General features: G+C 36.0%; 1 protein-coding gene across 11 annotated transcripts in view; it reads left to right on the top strand.

Moving 5' to 3' along the window:
• The window catches only part of SOX6 (SRY-box transcription factor 6), a 469,113-nt gene that overhangs the window by 344,387 nt on the left and 100,652 nt on the right, over positions 1–24,074 (top strand). For 8 of the 11 annotated variants that reach the window (XM_032222712.1, XM_032222721.1, XM_032222668.1 and 5 more), the window contains one exon: positions 20,148–20,271. In XM_032222712.1, the coding sequence (XP_032078603.1) occupies positions 20,148–20,271 (124 nt within the window). The remainder of the gene's footprint in view (positions 1–20,147; positions 20,272–24,074) is intronic. The other 3 variants (XM_032222694.1, XM_032222750.1, XM_032222743.1) reach the window with 1 other exon arrangement.

The following is a 24,074-nucleotide window of genomic DNA, read 5'->3' on the forward strand; positions in this document are numbered from 1 at the left end:
AAGCAGTAAACTGCAACAGACTGCTGTTAGTCTATTAGAATGGCCTGCTTAGTGCCAATCAATAGATCTTCCCCTATCTGTCACCGTCAAAATCTGATGTAGTCTTATATTGCTCCACAAGATCTACCAATAATTGTGTGTCTCTTGGTCCCTATGCCTGTAGAGCTGTCTCCAAGTTCAATTCTCTTCATCTCACTAAATTTGACAATTCCTCATTCAGAATGCCCACCTTACTTAAACTTGATGATTTGGCAACAAGCCACTTAGATAAGCCCTATCAACTCCTTTCCCACTTTCCTTCTTAATAAAATATTTCTGGAGAATTCACTCTACTTATTTCCACAGCTGTTACCAATATCCATTCCACACACACCCTCTTTCTCTAGAGCACCTTTATCTTCAGCTAGTGTCTTATCTCCACCTGCCCAATTTCATCTGGCACATCCCCAATAACCCATTCAAAGGCTCTTGGTTGAGGCACAGGGCTTTAAAGTTGTCCAAGCTCCTTGACAGAATTTGTGGTTACTGCTGGGACCTTATGGTTCCACTGGCTGCTTTATCAGTCATCAAGGGCTTGTGCCTGGCAGATTGGCCTTGTTTTTTATCCAACTAGGGTCAGAGTTCTTTTGCTCAACTCCTGAGCCACCTCTGGAGCCCAATTTCTGGCACACGGGCACAGCATTTTTTCTGGCCCAGCCCTTCTGGCTACCAGCCAACAAGATAGCAAGTTTGGATGCCTGCCACAGTCCAGAGGTATGCAAAGTTGGGCAGTAGCTTCAGAAGCAGAGAGTCCTTTTAAACCTAACATAGTCAAAGGCTTGGCACAGGTTGAGACCAGAAATCCAGTAATAAGTGACATATCCAAGAGACAAGACAAGGGAAAGAGTGAGATGCAATCCGGAGCCAGTGACATGATGAGGTAACACAACAGAGCTGAGGCTTGAAAAGTTGTTCTCAGCATTTTCTCTCAGGGAGGCCAATAAATAAGACAAGCTGACCAAATATACAGCTATAGGACCTTGGTCATCAGAGTCCACCTGACTTGTTGAGCTTAGCCTTTTGCTGTTGTATTATAACACATGCCTCTGCTTGGAACTACCGTATTTTTCAGAGTATAAGATGTACTGGAGTGTAAGACGCACCAAGATTTTGAAGAGGTAAATTTTAAAAAAAAGTTTTTGCCCTCCTTGGCCCCAGGAGCACTCTGCAGGTCTCCCAAACCCTCTGCACACTCTGTTTTTTGTGAAAAACAGGGCACGCAGAGACTTTGGGAGGACTGCAAAGTGCTTCTGGGGGCCAGGGAGGGCAAAAATGCGATGCGTGGGGGCTCAATCTTCCTAAAGGGTAAGGCTTTTACCGATATTAAATTTGCTTTTCTCTACCCCTCAGCAGGGCTGGTGCTCCTGCATCCCAAAGTTTACTTTCCATCCCATGCTTCTTCCACTAGCCAAGATCCCAATGATGCCAATAGCTTTTTCCAGAGAGAAAGTGGAGATCTAGCATCCTGAGAAAACCCTTTGTGCAGAGGTGATCAGTCCTCTTCCCTTGCTCCACCCCCCCCCCAAATTCGCCCAGATCTGTCATGCAGCAAAGAGATACGGTAGCTGGGCGCAATAGCAGCAATAGCAATAAGCACTGCATGACAGATCGGGGGGGGGGGGTGGGGGGATTGCAGCATCCACTTCACCTGCCCCTTCTCAGGCGGTTCCAGGCGGCAGACAGTGCAGTAATAGTGGAATAGTAATGCGTGGCAGCGTGGTGATATCGGCTGCCTGGAACTGTCCAAGAAGGGACAGGTGAAGCAGGCGCTGTGTGAGAGGTGTAAGGCAAGGTGGCTCACTGCTTGGTGCCCCCCTTCTCCAGATAACCCAGTCAGAGGGCAGTCAGCCCAGGAGATGGATCTGACCAGGAGGAATGCAAGCCCGCCGCCTGAAATGCTCTTTTTTCTCCCTGATTGCAAAAGTGGAGCTTGCATTCCTCCTGGCCAGATCCATCTCCCGGGCCAGGAGCAGAAGCTGACCACCCTCTGACTGGGTTGTCTGGTGAAGTGGGAGTCCAAGTGGCGAGCCACCTTTTCTTATACCTTGCCTCCTGCACAGTGCCCACTTCACCTGCCCCTTCTCCTGACGACCCAGGAAGCTACATTCGGACTATAAGATGCACCAAAGTTTTCACCCTCTTTTTGGTGGTCAAAAGGTGCATCTTATACTCTGAAAAATACAGTAGTAGATGAATCTCAACCTCTGAAAGGCCATAAGAAGGGGCAGGCATGCAGTCCTTGAATCCTACTGAATATGCCTCAACCACAGAGGAACCATTGGCTGAAACCCCTTCCAGCACTATTATCCCTAAAAGTAGACCCTGAGTCTACTTTTTTGCCCTTTTCATCAGAGGACCAGTCCACAGAGCCATAACAGACATGCTCAGCTGATGAAATAGCCAATCTGTTTTAACCATTGATAACACCAGCATTGATTTTCTTCTGCCACTGGGGCCATTTGCTTATTTTTTAATCTGTTTTACGTTTTCTCTTCCTTTCTCCTCCTATGCCTTTTAGCTCCATCCATTTGCAGAACATGGGCAGGCTTCCAGCCCTCTTCCTGTCTGAATTTGACCTACCTACTGTGTGGTATAGGAAACCTGGTAGCTGCTGACTCTCTGAGTAGGCAAAGATGCCAGCAGGCATCCAAGTGAATTAGTAGATGCATCTATTTCTACTGCCCATTCCTGGAAGTGTCTGTACAGTGGAAGTCAAAATTAATTACACAGCTGGCTATTTTAATATAAGAGAAGTAGTATAATGCAGTAAAAACATTTTTTCCAGATATACTGTACTTAATCCTTTAAAAAATAAAAACAACAAAGCATAACACTTTGTTATTGTGTTTATTTATTTTACTTCTAAGAGATAGAAGTCTCTGGTTTTATTCTCACAGCGTTATGGGGAGGTATAATAGATTTAGAAATAGTAATTAGCCCACATTTTTAATGAATTGTACATGGTAATATGTACTTAGTGATAGTATGAAGGTCCACTAGCTCATTAACCCTAGGGCCTCATCAGAATTTCTTCTTGCCCTGTCTGTAATATAATGTACCTTTTTGACTTTGTATTTGCCATTCAGAAATATTAAACATTGTATATTTTACAGAAAAAAATATTGGTGCAATAAAATAATTACATAGCTTTATTTTTATAATCGCTGATAGTGATACTTCTGCTATGGCTCCTTGACTACTATAGACTTGAGATCAGAGGTGTGATCTCAAGTGTATAGCATGTGGTAGGGGAAGAACACTAGGGCTATTTAGTAGGTCTCAACCTTCAATAGCAATAGCACTTAGATTTATATACTGTTTCACAGTGCTTTACAGCCCTCTCTAAGTGGTTTACAGGGTCAGCATATTGTCTCCAACAATCTGGGTCCTCATTTTATTGACTTCGGAAGAATGGAAGTCTGAGTCAACCTTGAGCCTGGTGAGATTCAATCTGCCAAACTGCTGGCAGCTGGTGATCAGCAGAAGTAGCCTGCAATACTGCACTCTAACCATTGCGCCACCACGGCTCATAAGGTGGCATTCAAGATGACATTAAGTTTAGGCATTTGAATTTTTAATGTTAACAAGGATCAAATTGTATATTACATGGAATTTGTATGGAATTGGGTGCTTGCACATAGCCTTATTTTGTTTTTGCATATTGTGATCTTTTAATTTTTTTTAACTATGGCCTTGAATATTGGAAATTTGTCTAGAAGTTTTAAAATTGTTGCAAAGCATGGATCTAGCTTTAGAGACAATCCTAGATCTTATTGTTAAGATTATAGAGATGACTTGCTAATTGATTGTGTATGTTTATTAGCATGGTGGCATTCCTAAAATACTTGGCAATATATAACTTTTCTATGCTTGTCAAGTGTATGTGCAAAAAGTACTAAAGTTTACAGTTTCCACAAAAATATAATATTATACTATAATATTTCCATCCCTGATTTTATAAGTATGCCTGTTCAATTACTTAAAATATTTAGAAGTAAAAATGTTCAAAACAACATGGATTTTTATTTTGCTTTTGAATGGGTCATGTCTTCATGTTATTGTTAGTACAACAATGAGAAGCTGGCATGAAGATATTGGCTTGAATCCTAAGCAGAGAGGAAGTAAGTATGAGAAAAAATCCTTTGTAGATGTCTTAGCAGGAGGGCCTTCTCTGTGGCTGCTCCGGCCCTTTGGAACGAGCTCCCCGTGGAGATTCGGACCCTCGCCACCCTTCAGGCCTTCTGGACAGCTGTTAAGACATGGCTGTCCCAGCAAGCCTGGGGTTGAGTCCCCACCCCCCACTCGAATTTGCTGTGCTTGCTGTGTTTTTTAAATCGTTTGTATAATTGCCCTGTTTTGTCTTACTTTTCTATATTTGTTCCCCTTCCCTTGGTTTTTGTTCAGCCGCCCTGAGTCCCTTCGGGGAATAGGGCAGCTTACAAATCGAATAAAATCCAATCCAAATCCAATCCATTTACCATAGGATCCAAGTTAAGCCAGAGCTAGATTTTACAAATTTATATAGTTAGTCTGATTAAAGTCTAGGAGATACAATCTATGCAAACAGGTTACAAGGATGCGATTAGAAATGACTGTGGAATATTAATAAGGTTGTAGTAGTTGTCATATCTTTCTTCTTTTTCCTAATATATTGCCTTCTAACTAATATATGTTCCTATAAAGATATTTGACCTTGTTATTAAAATAATTCAGTACAGATAACACTCAATTTATGACTGTACGTAGGACCAAAAGTTCTGTTTTTAAGCAAGTTGGTTATAAAGTGAGTCACAGCTGATTTTATGACATTTCTGCTCTGATTCTTAAATGAATCACTGCCGTTTTTAAGTGAGTCATTCAGCCATTAAACAAATCGGGTTTCCCCATAGACTTTGTTGAAAACTGGTGGAGAAGGTTGCAAATGGCAATGACATGATCTCGGGGTGCTGCAATCATTGTTAGGTATGCTAGTTGCCAGGTACGCTAATTATGATCATGTCACTATGGGGTTCCTGCCATGGTCATCAATATGAGAACCCAGCATTAATCACATATTTATAGTGAAGTTGTAACTTTGGTTGCTGAAGGAATAGTTGTAAATTGAGGACTACCTGTAAAGAAATATAAGCAACATGTTTGCATTGGAAGCATTTACAGGTGAAAGGGGAGAATTTATTTTCACCGGGAATCCTGAAAATCTGCTCATGAAAATTGAAAGGATATTCTGAAGCAGAATAGGAAATGGTGGTAGTGTTGTTTCCCAGCCCTTTTTCTTCAGCAGCCCTCCATAAATCTCACTTCCATATAAACAGATGAAGTTCTTCTATTTAGGACTGTAAAAAACCAACATCCAGGGACTGTGTAGAAAGGAGATTTTTCTTTCTAGCAAAGATGCCTTCCCGTTTCTGTTGGTCTTGCCCTATATCTTTTAAAACTCCTATTTATTTTGGAAAATGGATGGAGGAATCAAAGTTAATTATTTTTTAAATATCTTTGTGCCAGTAACAGCATTAAGTACTTTAGAGAAACTGTTTTTTGTGACATTTCTTGGAATGACAGTATGACAGTAAAATTGGAAGCATTCTTACGAATGCTGCAAAGAAACAGTATTTTCAGAGTCCCGAACTTATTGTTCTCAACGAAATAAAAACTAAGAACTTTAGTTTTCTTTTTCACTTTTAGAAATTAGCCCAATTTTGTGTTTTTGTGTGCGTCTATTGGGGGCGGGGGAGGGGGGGTTTGAGGGAATCTGCTTTGTCTAGTCATTTGACCAAATAATTGCCACTAATTTACTGTTTAAAAAAGTGATTTCTGTTACCAATTTCTTGATTGCCCTGCTTCTAAATCACATTTGTATAGATTAGAAATTTGCGGAGAAAAAAATTGTCAAAATTGAAATATACTCTGAAAAGTCAGGCAGTAAAATGGATTGGATCTTTACATCCCATTAGATTTACAAAAAACAATTATTTTGTTAAAAATCTTCTTTTTCATTTTTTTCATTTTTTTTTTACAATGCCACCATTTATTCTTTTTATTCATGTGCTCATGAATGTTTTGAAAAGATGATACTATTGCAGGGAAAGGCTCACTAGCTGAATCAGAAATGGAATATTTTGCTAAACTCTAATATTTTCCCTCTGTCCTCATAGATCATGTTATTCCAGGGGTTCCAAGAATAAATCTACAGTACTGGGAATAGTTTGAGGTGTCCCGGAAACTGGATAACCAAAATTATGAGTTTTGCACATTCCTATTTTATTGGATGTGTGATAGGCAGGTGAGCAAGCAGATGGACAGAGTTGATACAGATGGATATATCAGTAGCTTTGAAAAAAGCTGCGACACATGACATGCAGTAAAGGAAGAAGTAGAAATCCTGAACAGATGCGCAAGCTAACTGTTGGATTGATGAAAGCTGTAACAAATCTTTCAGTAGGGAGTTCAGTAAGAGGCTAAATGAGATCACAGAGCATCTTCACAGCTTTGTCTTAGTCAGAAGAGACAAAGTTCGGTGTTTTAGCCTATTTCTCTCTGTTGCTAGATTCCCTTGCATTCATTCCACTAATATCTATGTTATTTAACACTGATATTAATTAATTTAATGTTGAGAATATGTTCAGTGATGCAGTTACTTCTGACTCTTCATAACCTAAAATACCACAGTTACCAGGTTTTAAAAAAAAGTTTCATGCTTATAATATCAGCGCAGTATCTAGCCATTTCTTTTACTACTGCCCCCTCCACCCCCCACAAACAAAATAGTCTTCTGCAAAGACTATTGCTTCTGCTTTATGTGTCCAAAATATTTAAGCTTTAGCAATAATGCTTCTGGTAATCTGCCTGGTATTAATTCCATCTAAATTTAATTATATGTTCCTGTTGCTGACAAAGTTACTATCAACAACTTCATCTAGCAACACAGTTCAAAGGCATTGATTTTTGCTTCAATTTTTACAACCACATATTTTCATTGGTATGGCCTTGACAATACATAACTTTGTTGGCAGTGTGATATCTTAAATATTTTGTTGAGATATTTTCCCCAGAAAGCAAATGCCTCTTTTTTTGTCAAGATTGCGTTCATAATCCCTGTGGATTTTGCAGACCCACAAAATAGTTTTTTACTACTTCTGCTACTGGTATTCTTTTATTTATGATGGTTCATTTAGTGACTGTTTGAAGTTATAACATCACTGAAAAAAGTAATTTGTGCCTGTTTTTCACACTTAGGACCATTGCAGTATCCCTGTGATCATATCAAAATTTGGAGGCTTGGCAATTGGTTCATATGTATGATGGCTGCAGTATCCCAGGGTCATGTGATAACCGTTTGCAATCTTCTGACAAGTAAAGTCAACGGGGAAGCTAGTTTCACTTACAGCTGTGTTACTAACTTTACAACTGCAGTGATTCACTTAACAACTCTGGCAAGAAAGGTCATACAAGGGGGCAAAATTCACATAACAACGTTCTCACTTTGCAACAGAAATTGCAAATTGTGGTCATAAATTGAGCACCACCTATATTCTTAAACTATTTGCATTGCATTTGCACTATTGGATAAGCTAACCTAAGGGGTTATATACATAGAGCCAAGGGGGTGGGTGGGTAGAAAATAGACCACACATATCATTCTGGCTTTTGTGTTATAATTTTTTTAAATCTTCTATAAGAGGTTCCTTAAGTATTACCAGTATCTCTGAACTTGCTAATATTTACTTTATTAAAAAGACAATGAAATAGATTTTTTAAATATCCTGGAGCCTGGAATTTCCATCCCTAATGTTGATTTTATTCCCTTCTAGTCTAAAGAAGTAAAAACTAGATCTAAAATGTATAACTGGATAGCACAGTCCACTGATTCTATCTCTGCTGATTCTCTTATTGGAGAAGAAGCAAAATAGGCAGCTATTTCTGCAGATTCTTTTAACCTCAGAGCTGTGATTAACTTCTTGGTTTAAGATAATTTTTAAACAAATTGAAAAATGAGGAAAAGTCAGAAAAAGCAAATATAAAGGCTAGTGCTATGCCCCAAGGTGAACAAAATGCATTTTAACTAGCTGAGCAGAGCAATGAAATTGTATACTACAGTAAAATTAATAATGACCAAAAATATTCTTCTGTAAAATAAGTTTCCAACACTAGGTTGATTGTTATCTGAGTCCCACAATAAATGTGATAGACATAGGATTTGAAGCTGAACATTCAAATATATGCTAATATATCGTGGCCTCAGACAATGGCCTCAGACATTGTTCTGAATTTGTTTATGTCCGTTATGGATTTATTTCATTATTCAATCTATTTGAGAGATTGCCCAGGGATTCAGCCCTAAAAAAAAAAAGTTTATGCCACTTGCAGTGATGTGACTGGCAGATTTTGTGTTCACTTTCAAAGCCAATAGTGAATATTGCAGATAAAATCATTTGTTTAAAGAATAAATAAATGGGACATGGATAGTGTAAGTCAGGGGCATGGGTAATTTGGGAGAAAGCCATTTGAAGAAAAGTTCAGATACATGTAGTCCTTGACTTAGTACCACAATTGATACCAGAATTTCTGATGTTAAGGAAGAGTGACATTAAGTAAGTTGTGCCTAATTTTATGATCTTTTTTGCCACGTTTGTTAAGTGAATCACTGCAAGTGTTAAGTGAATCACCTGGTTTATAAGCAAACCCAGCTTTCTCCCATTGACTTCATCTGTTGGAAACCAGCTGGAAATGTCACAAATGTCAATCACATGACACTGGGATGTTACAACAGTTGTACATATATGCTAGTGTACAAGTGCCTAAATTTTGACCCGGTGATGCTACGATGGTTGTAAATGCAAGGACCAGTGGCATTATAACTTTGAATCTTTGCTAAATGAATGGTTGTAAGTCAAGGACTGCCTGTATTTACTTGCCTTGTTTTGCTTGCTTTTCCCTATTTCCTGTTTCTAAATTATGCACTGTGTTTTGAGAGTAAATTATTTGTTTGCTAAGTTATTTTCCAATATTATTATATTGGAATACATTTATATGAGGTTTTTTTCATAATTCAAAGAGAAGACGACCATAGGTTCCAATAGATGGATGAAATGGGTTTTATTCTTGTACAGATAAAACAATGTACATAGAATTTAAAGAGTGTAAGTAAAGCAATAGTGTGGCCAAATCTCTGAAAAGTTCATTGAGACCTTCAATAACTCTGATAGTTCTCTCCAAAGCTGAGTCTTCCTGGCAGTTTTACAGCTTTTAGTGTTGTTTGTATGTAATGAAGATGTGTGTGAGAGTTGCCTCTGACTACAAAACTAAATGCTTACTAGCATGACAGCTCCGTGTGGAATGGCTTCTCTTGCACAAAGTATATTACCGTATGCCAGCCTTAGTTCCTTGTGGATACTTTTTTCCCCTATAGGCTGTTAGAAAAACTGCTGTGGATATTCTTGAAAAGTGTTGAGCAAATAGCTGAATGCATTCTGGTTTGGGATTTTTTTGGAGTTTTTTTTGCCCTCAAAGTCCCTTGCAAAGTGCTTAGGAGACACTCTTTCCCCGAAAACATATATCAAATGCACTCAATCATCTATTTACTACTCTCAGAAGTATCCATAGCAATTTTTTAAAGTATAGTATTAAATGGGGCCTGTCAGCTGATATTCAAAAGCCCCTCCTTTCTACATTCCGGGGTGTTTGTCTTGAAAAAGTTTGAAAGCCCCATCAATAGAAGAACATAGTAAGCAAAATTGTCTTTCTTGGAAGAACTATTCATGCTGTTCCTTCTTGTATCCATAGTTTGATGGAGCCATTCTATATCATCCCTCACTCTGTTTCCCCCATTCTGCCTTCAGGCTTAGAGACCTGTCTGTGGCTAGTGAATGAGGACACCGTTTTTCATTGGCTTGCTTGAGGGGGTGGAGTGGCCACTGGGTTGTAAGATGCATTAAAAAATACTTGTACTTTTCTGTAAACTTTTTCAGGAATGTGAATGTTTTTCTCTTCTTTCTCAGTGGTGCTTGGTTTGGTCACTGCCATGGCAGGACTTAGCTGCGGAGTTTGCTATTAGATTGTACAATGCTGTCAAGTATAATAGTCAACTTGATTTATTTTAAAGCATTTGTAATGGAAAAGTATATTATTAATAACAGTTACTTGCTCTATGCCTAAATATTCAGGCAATATCTCATTACAAATGGTTATCATGTAATGGATCCATTCAAATGGAAATCACAGCAACGTAGGATGTGGACTTTACTAATTCTCATTAAAATTAATGCCTTTGTTTATCTGAATAATTTTTGATGATGCCTTAAAAAACCCTCTTGAACATTGCTCTGAAGTACATTAATTTGGATGACATTTAGATAATAAACCTAGCCACCATTTGAGACAGCTTTTAAGGATTAACCTTTCTAGTCAGATTCTCCCAAGAGCAACAACCGTGAAGGAAAGTAGCTGTTGGATAAATCTGTGTTGTGGTAGTGAATATGGACTGCACCTTCTAGGAGAAGCCCTGTTTTAGTAGTTCCCTTTGCCGTATTGAGTTTGGAAATTATTTACTGTATTTTCAGCTACCAAATCACGCTGAACAAATATAAAGTTGTAAGATGGATTTATATCTTTACAGTCATGCATATAAAGTGCTCTTGTCTTTTTAAATTGTCAGTGTGAAGAAACCCGGTTTAACCTTTTCTATTGACATCACAGAAATAAACTCTACAAGCTGCAAACATAAGTATCATTGCACCTTGTGCTTAAAAAAAAAATCCAGTGTATATTTTCCAGGAGGGAGTATGCCATACTGTTTAAGGGCAATAATATAACAAGAAGTCATCTATTCTTGCTTTCTTTAGACAGCTAGAGCTTTGTGCTTGACTAGTTGCGTGTTTTAAGAGCTTGCTCTGCGTAGCAGAAATAATACAATAAATAGGTTTAACCACATTTGTCTCCGCTAGACCATTCTGCTTTGTCAAAAGATTGCTGGTACAACATAAACAAATATGTGTTTGTAGTGATATCAGTTGAAAGCCTATCTAACAGTGGAGATTGTGTTCAGCAGCTGTAGATTTAATCTTCTACTGTCAGTTAAAACAGGATTTCCCTGAGCAGATAAAGGCTGGCTGTAGTAATCACAGCTGGACAACAAGTCATTGTACTGACAATTCTATGTAGATGCGCTATTTTGTCCAGGAACTACAGTCAGCATACAGATGCCTGGGAATGAAAGCTTTTCTTAAGTTTTTGGCAAGTCAGTGGAAGAACACAATCCTGTGCTCTGATTCTGAAGTGAACTCTCAAGATACTCTCAACAACTCTGAGCAATGACAGGCAGCATAAGCACCACTGTAGGAGTGTCATTGAAGTCTTTATTTCAACAGCCATAAATAATTCTTGGAATATCACAGATTCTGTTGTCATACTCTTCCATTTTGGCAATATTATGCAGGAAAAATATAGACCTAAGTAACTGGACAGCTTGCACTGTTTCCAACTAATTGGATGATGATGTGGCATGGAAAAGATTGTGCTGTCACACTATTAATATAAAGGAATATAGGGAATTATAAAGTTTTTTTTAAAATTCAAATAAATAAAACAGTGGAAGATTGAGGGTGCAACTTCCTTCTAATCCATTCAGTTTGTGTTGCTCTAAGAACTATTACAATGGAATGGAAATCGAATAATATTCAATGGATTGGCCATGAGTCATCCTATGCTCTTTCCTGACATACAGAACCAGCTATAAATTTAGTTTCTTGCTTGTTGATGCTTTGCTCCCTTTCTGAAGTAACTTGAATGCTTGCCCTAGAACTTAGGCTCATTTGGATACATCATCACTTCTATATGTATTTCTACACCTTTGCCATTTTGTGCTGAAGTATGTGTAGTCCTTTATGTCTGTCTGTTTAGAGTTGGATTAGGAGGCATGTCAGGATTTCAGCAATCATTCAGTGTGGATTTAGGGGGGAAAATGTATACATGCATCTTCTCACCATCTCTTAGTTATAGATATTTGGCTATCGATTACAATTAATTCCAGAAAATAATTTTAACGTATTTAAGTGGTATAAATGTTATCCACATAGTATACCGATAGTCCTTGATTTATTTAGTGACCATTTGAACCTACAATGGCACTGAAAAAAATGTCTTACTTTTTTCACACTTACAACTATTGCAGCATCCCCATAGTTACATGACCAAATTCAGGCAGTTGTAACTGGTGTGTATTTAGGAGTGTCCGAGGTCATGTGATCTCCATTTGTAAGCCGACCTTCCCTGTCTGTTTCCAACAAAGTAAAGTCAATGGGAGAAACCAGATTTACTTAACAACTATATGATTCACTTAACAACAGTAGTGATTTGCTTAACTGTAGCAAAAAAGGTGTAAAATGGGACACAGCTACTGCCTTGCTTAGCAATGGAAATGTTAGGCTCATCTGTGGTTGTAATTCAAGGACTATCTATAGTAGTTTGCTACTATAATATGGCTTGACACCCTAAACTGTCTAATAATGTTTATCAGAAAGAATTAAAAGAATTAAGTTAGCAATATAAATGGGCATCCTGTTTCCCAACATTCAAGGGCACAGAAAGGAGTGATATTGAGATAAGGTTTAGGATCAGTGTTGTTTACCTGTTCTGTTCTGTATTGTCTATAAGATGGGAAGATGCAGGTTGTACACCAGTCCAGTAATATATAGTTGTATCTGCTTGGATATCAAATTATAGATTATGGAATATGGAATATAGGCAATGTGGTGGCTCTGTGGCTAAGATGCTGAGCTTGTAGATCAGAAAGGTTGGCAGTTTGGTGGTTTGATTCCCTAGCGCCGCGTAACAGGGTGAGCTATGTGTCACAGTTTCTGCCAACCTAGCAGTTCTAAAGCATGTAAAAATGCAAGTAGAAAAATAGGAACCAGCTTTGGTAAAAGGTAACAGCGCTCCGTGCACTTTCGGCTTTTAGTCATGCCAATCACATGACCACGGAGACGTCTTTGGACAGTGCTGGCTTTTTGGCTTTGAACTGGAGATAAGCACTGCCCTCTAGAGTTGGAAATGACTAGCACATATGTACGAGGGGAACCTTTACCTTTAATATGGAATATAGAAATATTCTTTCTTATAGCAATTCATTACAGTTGTTAAAAAAACCTGCTTGGGACTGAAATATTTGTTCCTATTATTACAAACATATTTGTTACTTACTAGAGCCAGTTTGGTGTAATGGTTAAGGCATTAAACCAAGAGACCATAATTTCTAGTCCCTCCTTAGGCAGAAGGCCAGCTGACTGACCTTGGGGCAGTCACTCTTTCTCAGTTCTAAGAAGAAGGTAATGGCAAACCAATTCTGGAAACAACCTTGCCAGGAAAAGTGCCGGGAACTTTTCTCTGAGAATTGGATCTAATTGAATAGAAGGAGGGAAAATGCCAATCTATATATTTTCAAGGCCAAATTTGCATTCCTAAAAGTTTTCTATCAGTCCATCCAGCAATGGAACTTGATGTAGATGTATCTCCAAGATTAGCCGTTTCCCCCCCTCTTCCCCTTGCCTCCTTTACCAACTTGTCTGATAATTTCTTTAAACTAAGAAATGGTAATGATTCGATGTAACTGAAATTAGCCTAATAAATTTACTGTCCCCACAGTCGGTGTGTGGGATGCTCTCAAAGCCGTTGCTAATTTATTGTTATTTTAAGCAAACCTTCAGCTGTAAAGCTCAGTTCTTCTCCCTTTTCAAAAAGATTTGCAACAGGGCTGTGTCAACGGGAGACTGGATGATACTTAGTTTTTATCTTTTATTTGCAGCAAAGGGAAAAGCTTCTGCCAATCTGTCTTCTCCATTAAAAAAAGTAGCGCCTGGACTACACCGACTATATTATAGTTTTATATTTATTAAATAAATTATAGCTTTAGCTTCATTGGGGAGGAGGGTAAAAATGAAAAATCTTGCCAAAAAACACAAACAAACCAGAAGGGACATGTCCAGACATTCTCTGAGAATAAGACACAATTGAACAGAAAAAAAATAATATTATTTATAAATGAAGATTTCCCCCTCTATATGTTTAAAAAGTAAAATCAATTTCCTTTCTCATTTCACTTTTTGCTTTGGTAGAAAATTGCAACAAAGTTTTTAGAAAAGCAAACTGCATATAAAATTATACAAGGTACCATAAAATATAATGCTTTTATTCTAAATGAATATAGAATAAAAATCAATGTTTAAAACCTAACTTAAAAACTAAGTATATCTTGTACCTAATCATATGATTAGCTTTTTGGATAGCAAATAATATTAATTGGATGGTTCAATGCTACCCTAAGCATTATGCAAATACATGTCATTATCATGTAGAAGTATTCTATTTGTAAACTCATCGTTAAAAGTATTTTTACTTATTTTTTTGCTTACTTTAGAGAGAATAAGTCACAGTGGAAATAAGAAATGTACATCTTCACTAGCTTTGCAGAATATCTGAATTAATTGACTAGTTCTGTCTTCTGTTGTGGCATAGTGACCACTAGCTGTGACAATTTGCATAAATAGACAAGTTGTCACTCCTATAGTCATAAACTATTTGGATCTGATTAAAAAGTAGAACTCTTATAGCTCTCTTGTTTTTTTTTCCAGAAGTTGCAGTGAAATTTGCTGTTATCCTTTAACCAAACAAATGCGCACATGGGAATAAAGATATGCTGAGTTTATGCAGATTTTACAACACGAATCTGAATGAAATGTCCACTAATAGACCCAGATGGAGTAATAAATACACATGAAATTTCCTTAGTTGCACTTTAAAGTAATTTTAACATACTACTAGACCTTAACAATAATATTTAATTGACAAGATTATGCATTTGTATGGACTGAGAAGGTGTTAGATATCTAATTCCAAATGAACCATAAATTTACTTTTGCATAACATGTTTTATTAATTTTATTTATAGCTGAGCATTCTCTTTTCCTTCCAGTGACTGTTTCTTGAAAGCAAACTTTTAATTTAATTAATCATGCTCTATTCTTGTGCGGCCATGTGCTTTATAATTCAATATATAGAAAGAACTCATAAAACAAGCAAACTATTACATTTACACATTGATGCAATGTATAAATAAATATGAAGGTGGTCACTGTATTCATATTTATTTTAAATTTATTGTGAATCAATATGAACATAGTGAACACTACCCATTACATTTATTTTTATATATCCTTTTCAAATTATAGTCAGAATGACTCTCAGGAAGAGCAGACATTTAGGAAAGACAACCTAATTGGACTGAAGAATGAAATTAATTTATTGTTAAATATTCACATAACATACAGTTATAAAATACGTTTTTAACAATCATTATTGATATATGCATCATTCATTATGAATGTTTTTGATTGTAATTAGTTATACAGGATGTTTTCCATGCATATATGATTTGTTCACTGCCTTGTTTCAAACAAATGATAAAGTTAGAAGAACAAAAAAAATAATTTAGGAAAATAAATTATTTCTTTTATTGAATTCTTTTATTCTTTTATTTTATTGAATACTGCCAATACATAATTTCTAAACAAAGTACTCACATAATTATTCATATTGAGTACTAAAATAAACTTAGAAAAATTCTTAATGAACTTCCTTATATAGAGCATATAATAGGATATAGCCCCTAAAATAAATTATGTGTGTGTGTGTGTATGTGTGTGTATGTGTTTGTATTGTTGCATTTGTGCTGATAAATAAATAAAGGGAGACTAGTATAGATCTATTTCAAGCTATTTAGCTCTCATCAGCTAGCCATACCCTTACTGGGAATCGCTTGAAATAGATCTATACTAGTCTCCCTTTATTTATTTATCAGCACAAATGCTACACAAATGTAACAAAGGCAACAGTAAAAATTATGGCTTTCTGTCGTGATGGTCTCTTGTGATGAGCCGATAGACAGAGAAAGGAAGCAGTATGTTTCCTCCCATATTTGGGCATACCAGGGGTTGTGACACAATATATATATATATGTGTAATCACTGTGGCTCAATGGCTAAGATGCTGAACTTGTCAATCAGAAAGGTTGGCAGTTTGGCGGTTCGAATCCCTAATCCCAGAGTGAGCTTCCATTACTTGTCCCAGCTTTTGCCAACCTAGTGATTTGAAAATGCAGTTAGAAAAATAAGGACCACTTTGGTGGGAAGGTAACAGCATTCCGTGCGCCTTCAGCGTTTAGTCATGGTTTCCGAGTTTATAGCCTTATGCCTTTACAACTGGATCAGACTGACTCTTATTAGGTTCTTGAATCTCAAAGTGTCTTACCATGCCATGAATATGACATTAATTATGAAATTAGATAATTAAAGTGGGATAGATATTATTCATGTCTTGCTAGGTGGACAACCAGCCTTTGAGGAAGATAACATTGTCTATACAAATCCTGTTTCTCTGCTTTGCTTTGCTGTTTCTGCCAGCAATTCAAACCACTGTAACATGACAAGGCAATAACATGGAAAGGGTTCCTGTTGATTTAAAAGCAAAAATGGTAAACAGGCTCCAGTTTTTCTAGTCTAATAAGAATTGAAACCATTCTATTTTTCTGTCTTCCCCTTCCTTCCTGCATTTTAGTACTGCCTGAATGCTAATAGTTAAGTGGAAAATTTCCCAGTTCCTAATGGCGATATGATATACTCATTGCAAACTACTGTAGTGGCCAAAATAAATTTGTAGTAGGACAGTCAGTAAAGAGAAAAAAATAAAGCTATGTGACAACTGCAGTAGTAAATCTATTTCAAGTCTCCTCTTCACTGAATTGAAATCCTATTCAAAGTTCAGAAAGGGAGAAACTAATACTATTCTTATATTCTCTCTCTCTCTTTGTTTCTCTCTGGGTGTGTCTGTGGGTATACTATACTATATACACATCAAATGATTATTTCTGTTATTAATATACTTAAGAATACTGTCCATATTAATCAATTTCAAAGCTTTGGTCAGCTTAATGAATCTTTACATCACAAATGCTGTTCATACCTACATTCTCAGTAGGATGATGAGCTTAATCATCTTCTTTCATACAACAACTGTTTTATATTAAATTAGATTGATAGGTAGATAGTAAGTATATAGGGAGAGAAAGAATTAAAATAGTCATCTAATCATAACCCATAACTTTAAAACTAAATCATTAATTAAGAATGAAATTAAAAACTTAAAACGGCTAGCATTTGATCATCAAACATGAAAAACCTGTGATTATTTCATTTGTATTTTCAGTGTAAATGCGGAAAGTCTTCAACAGCTGCCTTTATTTAGATCTATATTTCACTCAGAATAAATTTGGCTTTCATAGTTTTGCTCCTGGTGTTCACTGACAGGCTTTAAAGAGTATTGTGAAGTTTTCAGTACATATTTCTGATTTTATAAGAAAAAAAATAGTTAAATCTTCATGAAAGAAGAAATGAGCCCCCTCGAGTGTCGCTGTGTTTGTACTCAATCACACACTGCAAGGTCTTTGCCAAGTTGCTCTCTGACTGACTGCTGCAGATGCTCTTTCTTAAGTATTCAGAGTCAGATCTTTAGTGCAAGTCTTCAGGGACAAACAATAGCACCTGTTCCTCACAAGATATCAGGCCAGTTAGTCCATTCATGTATCTTTAATGAAGCTCCAGGGCAGATGGCAAAAATAAAAAGGCAACAGCTCAAGTTAGCAGAGGAGACAAAAAGAAAAAGGTGTTGGTGCAAAAATGTATGGCTGCTGTGAAGGAAAGAGACACTTTGGCATCGGCTGGTACATTGATTTTCAGAAATATTGAATGAACAGAGAAGCAATTAAATATCCTAGGAATATGTACAGTATGATTTTTTTGGGGATCAGGTTTTACTACCTCTATAAAGCTTGATTGAAGTTTATCCAGAAAGTCTGTCATATTCCTGGTTTGGATCTCCATCCCTGCAAGTTTGTTTGTTTTGAAACTGAGGGAGGTTCCTTTGATTCTTGACTTGGCATTTCTAAGTGTTTTGGTTGGACAAGAGGTCTTTGGTCCCTATGACTTAGCCATCTCTGTCATTTAACGTGTTCAACTTACCTTGATTTGTTTCATACAAATGTGTATCATTTTATATAAGCTTTCCTTATTGATAGGATTTTGTTTTGAAAGATGACATTTTTCAATAAACTATTTGTCTTGTTTCATATTAACTTTGTTGTTCTTGCTGCTTCTCCTTCTTGCCTCCCTCTTATTTTAGGGCTTCTTTCTCCCACATTATGAGAGAAGCATTCAGAGAGCATACAGTAAAATTGTTGTTCAGTAAACTTGACCACCAGATGATGTATCACATTGGCAAGAGAGGAGAACTAATTCCTGTTGCCCCAAGGATAATGGTGTCATAGTTTTGGAATGCAGAGCAGGAATAAGTAGCATAATGCCCCAAGGATACCTCTGCTCTGCTTTTTGCTCTATTTTATTTTCCAGATTTTATTAATGGTAAATTGGCATACTCCAAAGTTAAATGCCAACCCATAATCTCATCTTAATTTTTAAGTAGGTTCCTTGGCACACTCTGAGAAAATGGATTTGAATAGTAGATTTATGCTTTTATTTCTCAGTAACTTTCAAAAATGTACAATGCATTTGGGTCTTTCTCAAATTTGTGGTTATTTTGCTTGTTTCCTGTTACTCAAGGAAAACCTATGGACATTTTATTTGTGCTATCTAGTTACCTTGTGTTGCAAGAGTAGCCTACGTCCAACTGATTTAGAACCATGCTGAAAATACTCAGAGTGATTATAAAAAGTATTGTATCCCATTCTTACAAGCAGCTATAGTTTTCCTAGTACAATTGAACACTGAAACCGTATTTGATTTTTAGTTATTCAGAGACCCAGGATGAATGACTAAAGCTAGTTGTGTTATTGAATGTTGGTACTGGACACTGGAGGATCAACTTCAATTTAACCATATTACAAATGCTGCTGGAGAAGCAGGCTTACCTCAGCTAAAATAAAAGAAATGGCTGCTCAAAGCTACTTTCTTTCATGCCCCATTGCCATGGCAGTAATTGCACAAAGTCTTTTTTATTATAAGTTGATTTTCCTGAGAAATGGATTCTGAAAATACTGTAAAGTGTTTATATTTTTTGCTTGACCTTTATTAACCTACATCTTAGGGTTTTTCCCCAGAGAAGAGTTGTTGGTAAATTAACTCTCTTAGAAGTGTACACACAGTAGCCTTTCTGGTCTGCATCAGGGAGTGGGAGGGGAACATGGATATGACAAGAAAATCTGACAGTATTTAAACAGTGTCATAGGTCAGCATATGGATTTTTTTTACCAGGGCTATTTTATTTTTTGAAATTAAAAAAAAAAGTGCTTGAAGTTCATTTTGACTTTTTAATGGAGTTTGTTGCCATTCATTTGGAACAAGGCAAGGTATAAACCCTTTTCTGGTTATAAAATAATTTTTATACTTCCTACTTTGATCCATAAGGATCCTTTTGGGTTGAGGTTACTGGCAATTTTAATTAAAATATTATATTGTTTCTGAATAGTGAGGGGGAGTATTCCCAGTATTCAACTGGAATACTTCTAGTTCTTTTTTGATAAACCATGAATTAAGGATTTCAACTAAAACTGAACTTTTCAAAGGAATATTTGCATCTACTTTTGCTAGCTCATTGTCAAATGCCTGGTCTAACAAACCGAAAACGAAACTGTTTTCACAGGTTTCTTTTTACTTGAATGTTTAATTGTTGCTTTTAATTCTGTCAATGAAAGTCAAATGAAATTTAAAATAGTGGAATGTATTAGAAAATGCTCTGTTATTATCAGATACTATGGAAATGATTACATGCATGAAATGGCTTATATGTTACAACGAGGTACATATGACAAATAATACCTTTTCAATTGAAAGACAAGTTCTTTTAACTTTAAATCATGTGTATTTTCTAAAGCAAGATACTGAAAGGATGGTGAATACAGCACATTGAATACCATGGGTTCTAATGGCATTTCTCTTCTGAAGTTATGATAACCAAAAGGTTCAGTAGGGCTTGGTGAACAATTGTTGATAATGAGAGATTTGTTAAGACAGATTGGTGCAATTTCTAATCAGATACTCTCTTCTGTTTAGCAGGTCCAGGGTCACATGCCTCCTCTCATGATCCCAATTTTTCCACACGACCAGCGGACATTGGCAGCGGCTGCAGCAGCCCAGCAGGGATTTCTTTTCCCCCCAGGAATAACTTATAAACCCGGTAAGTTGTTGAGAATACACAACTGCTTGGCCTTCTGCAGAGGGGTCAAAACCTGGCTGCACAGTCTTGCATGGGGGACACAGAAGCCTAAACAAATGTAGGTATGGCTAACCCCAGGAGAAGACCCCCACCTGTATTTACAACTGCTAACCTCCCCATCTTGGAATTTTTCGCCTTTTGAAATTTTATAATGTTATTTTTATAATTTTACATTAAATTGATTCTGATTTTAATGTTACTTTTATTGATTATACATTGTATATTGCCCAGAGACTATCTCTGAGGGAACTGTGCGGTTAGAAAATGAATGAATGAATAAATAAATAAATAAATTACATTTAGCAAGTTAAAATAAAAATGACGTAGATGAGGGGATATAAGATATGATTCTACGATTGACTTTCCTTGTGTTGTGTTTATACACACAAAAGGATATCATGGAGGTGGAAAACGTGCGGTTTTTGCAAGTCCAGATCTATTTTAACTAGGGACATGAGATAATTGACTGCACACAACCACATTTCTTTTATTTCTGTATACCACAATCTATTTTCTTTTGAATTTATTGAGCTATTTCCATGCCAATTTGCATGTTAAGAGTAACCCGCTTCTTATAGGAAAATTACATATATCTGTCGCTTTTCTTCAGCCCTTTCTCATCAGCATGTACACATTTTACTCTTTTGTGCAAGCCTTCTTTATAATTAGAGATAAAAAGTGAAGGCAGGTATGATTTAATTTGTTTATTGCAACTGGGCAGCATTTTATACGATTTTCATCTAAATAACAGAGGTTCAGCATTTCGGTTGCAATCATCAATTCAAGCTTGTAACAGGTCAGGGAACTTCACAGTGAGAAATGCTTAGAGATGATTTAGCAAATGGTATGATTTCTTTCTTTATTCCTTTGAATTTAACAGGCTCCTGGGGAATTCAATTAGGGATATAATGGTTTGAAGCTACTTTCAGAGTCTCCCTGTAAACAGGCTTTAAATGTTTAAAATCATGTTAGTGGAGAAATTCAGAGTTAGAAGATTTAAGTAAATAAAAGCCAACCTTTTCTGCATGCGTATATTCCTTGTAGATCTTAGGCCAGAAATAGCATCTTTATTTTTCTCATTAATCTGTCCCCTCTTCATTGAATATTAAAGGGGAAAAAATCAATTATAGCATTTCCTTTAGACATTAAATTATTTCTTCTTGTTTCAATCTGCTCTGCCTTGTCGGTTTTATAAAAACAGAAAAATAGAAAATGGATTTCTATATATGAGAAACGGTAAATGTCTTATTTGGAATAATAGTTGGGTTAGCATTCAGTTTATCTACTTGTCCACTTTGTATTTTGGGATATAGAGTTTATCTTAATTTTCTCCAGCCAATCTATGACATGATTTTTTTTCTGATGAAGTGAAAAGAGTCGTTCGTTTAGTACTAAAATACTGCGAACAGAGTAGTATTGTCAATGGCAAATATTTCCAGGTTATTGATTTAAAAAATAGACCCATTCTTTGCTGTCAGATGGATTTTTTTTATTTGTTTAATGTGCTACCTCTGATAGGTGTAAGGGGTCCAAATGCAAATCTTGAACCTTTTCCATTAAACCTCTTTCATAGCATCCATACAGTATGCTAACTGCAGTTTTATATGGTCTCGTGCAAAAAAAAGACTTATGATTTCACATTATTTGGAGTAGATATTTCATAATAAAACTGACAACTGCATAGATTTGACACAGATTTACAGCAAAGGAAGGATACTGCTAAAATCCTGCATAAACCACACACACACACACAAACACACACACACACACACACAAATATCATCCCCATCCATTGCAAATTTTGCTTCCCCTATCTTCTTTGCATTGTTGTTTGTAGTGCAACTCCTGTCTTTCAGAGAGATTAGTGATGTCTTTGGCCAACAAAAGGTTGCTCATGTTTAGTCTATTTTAGGGCTATCATTAGAACCATTCAAGGATTCAAGAGTGCTTGTGGTGCAGTGGTTAAAGTGTAGTATTGCAGGCAGATTCTGCCTACAGCCCTGGGTTCACTACTGATGGGGCTCAAGTTTGACTGAGCTTTCCTGAGATTAGTAAAATGAGGACCAGATTGTTGGGGGCAACATGCAAGTAATGCTTACATTGTAAACATCCCAGAGAGTACTGTAAAACGTTATTGGGTGGGGGATATAAGCCTAAAATGCTACTGTTATGCTATTCCCCACATCTGTTACCATAAGTATCATTTTCAATTCTAAGCATTTTAAATTTCTTTTCCTTTTGTAGACAAGCATTGCATTTTTTTTTAAAAAAATGTAACCAATCAGTACATTTACATGTTTATAGCATGTTGTACAATTAAATTATTAACATTTAAACCAATTGAATTGGTAGTCTTTAAGACTAATATGTAGTTCAGGTTTCAAAATATGTCTTTTAAAAAGTATTCCTGGTAGTATAGTGCTTATTCAAATATGAAAGGGTAGGCTGTCCTTTTTCTAACTGATGAGAATTGGATATCCTTCCAGTTTTATAGGATAAATATTTTGTGGTAATAAACAGGAAACATCAACTTCTACTCTCTTTCTATTATTTTCTAAGCTATTGGTATATAGTTCAGCAAAGATGAATAATATTGTTAAAATATAGGAAGGGAAATATATTCGGCAACAACCCAAATGTAGAACTACAAAGTACTATGCTGGTTCAAAAATGGTTTCTGGTAGGCAAAAATGACCATTGATTAATCCGAGAAACAAATTCAGTTTATAGAACAAATTTAAATCTGCACTTTCTGTGACAATTGAAACATCATAAGTGAAAACTAATGGAGAAGATTTTTTAAATACATCTGTAAAACAGCACACTGACATTAGGAAAACATACTGTATTTCAGAAATATATTAATCATGGTTGTTAAATTTTCCAATGGCAAACTTTGATTTTATAGTATTATTTTTATACTATATATTGTTATTTCTAATAGCAATATATTTTAGTTCCATTTCATTATCTGAGATATATAACTATTAGGTGTCCAGGGCACATTATTGCCTTCAAGCACCATTGAAACTATCAAAAATTTTTTTTAACAATGTAATAGATAACTTAGCCTTGATTTAAATTTAGACCAATTGATAATGTATCTAGAAAGGATTACAAATTAGTCAATAAACTCAAAATATTGCAATGTTTTGGATAACTCAGTTTTATTTATTAATACCAAGGTAACATTTGCATGTTGTATTCCATATTTACATGATTCATACTATTAATCCTTTGCTTAATAACTAAATGAAACAATTCAGATCAAATCAAATTTCCAGATATGCTAAGACAACAACTCCTAGTATTCCTTTAAAGTTGGGAGTTATAGTCCTAGCCAATCTGTAAAGTAAAATATTAAAAGAAATGATTTTCTGCTATATAATCCTTTATTTAAATTTAGAAGTATTTTGGGTCAAATATGTTCACCCCTTCCCCTTATATGAGTTAGACAAAAGATATTTTGGAATCTCAAGATTGTATATATCAATCTTGTAAGTGAGAACAGATTTTGAAAACTTTGTTACTATATTTCTCAGTATGATACAATATAGTTTTCCACATAGCAATTGCTAATTGAAAAATCTGGGTCTCATAAATCAATTTGCGTATTCACAGCGTATATTGTATTAAAATGTTAAATTATTGTATAACTTAAATTACTGTTGTGTCTTTTGATCCATGTGCATTTGACAGTTTTTCAATTTTCCATGTGCATATGACAGTTTTCCAATTTTCACTGATAGAAACATTTTATTTAA

This window comes from Thamnophis elegans, chromosome 1 (genome assembly GCF_009769535.1).
Source record: "Thamnophis elegans isolate rThaEle1 chromosome 1, rThaEle1.pri, whole genome shotgun sequence".
In the NCBI taxonomy this organism is placed as follows: Eukaryota; Metazoa; Chordata; class Lepidosauria; order Squamata; family Colubridae; genus Thamnophis; species Thamnophis elegans.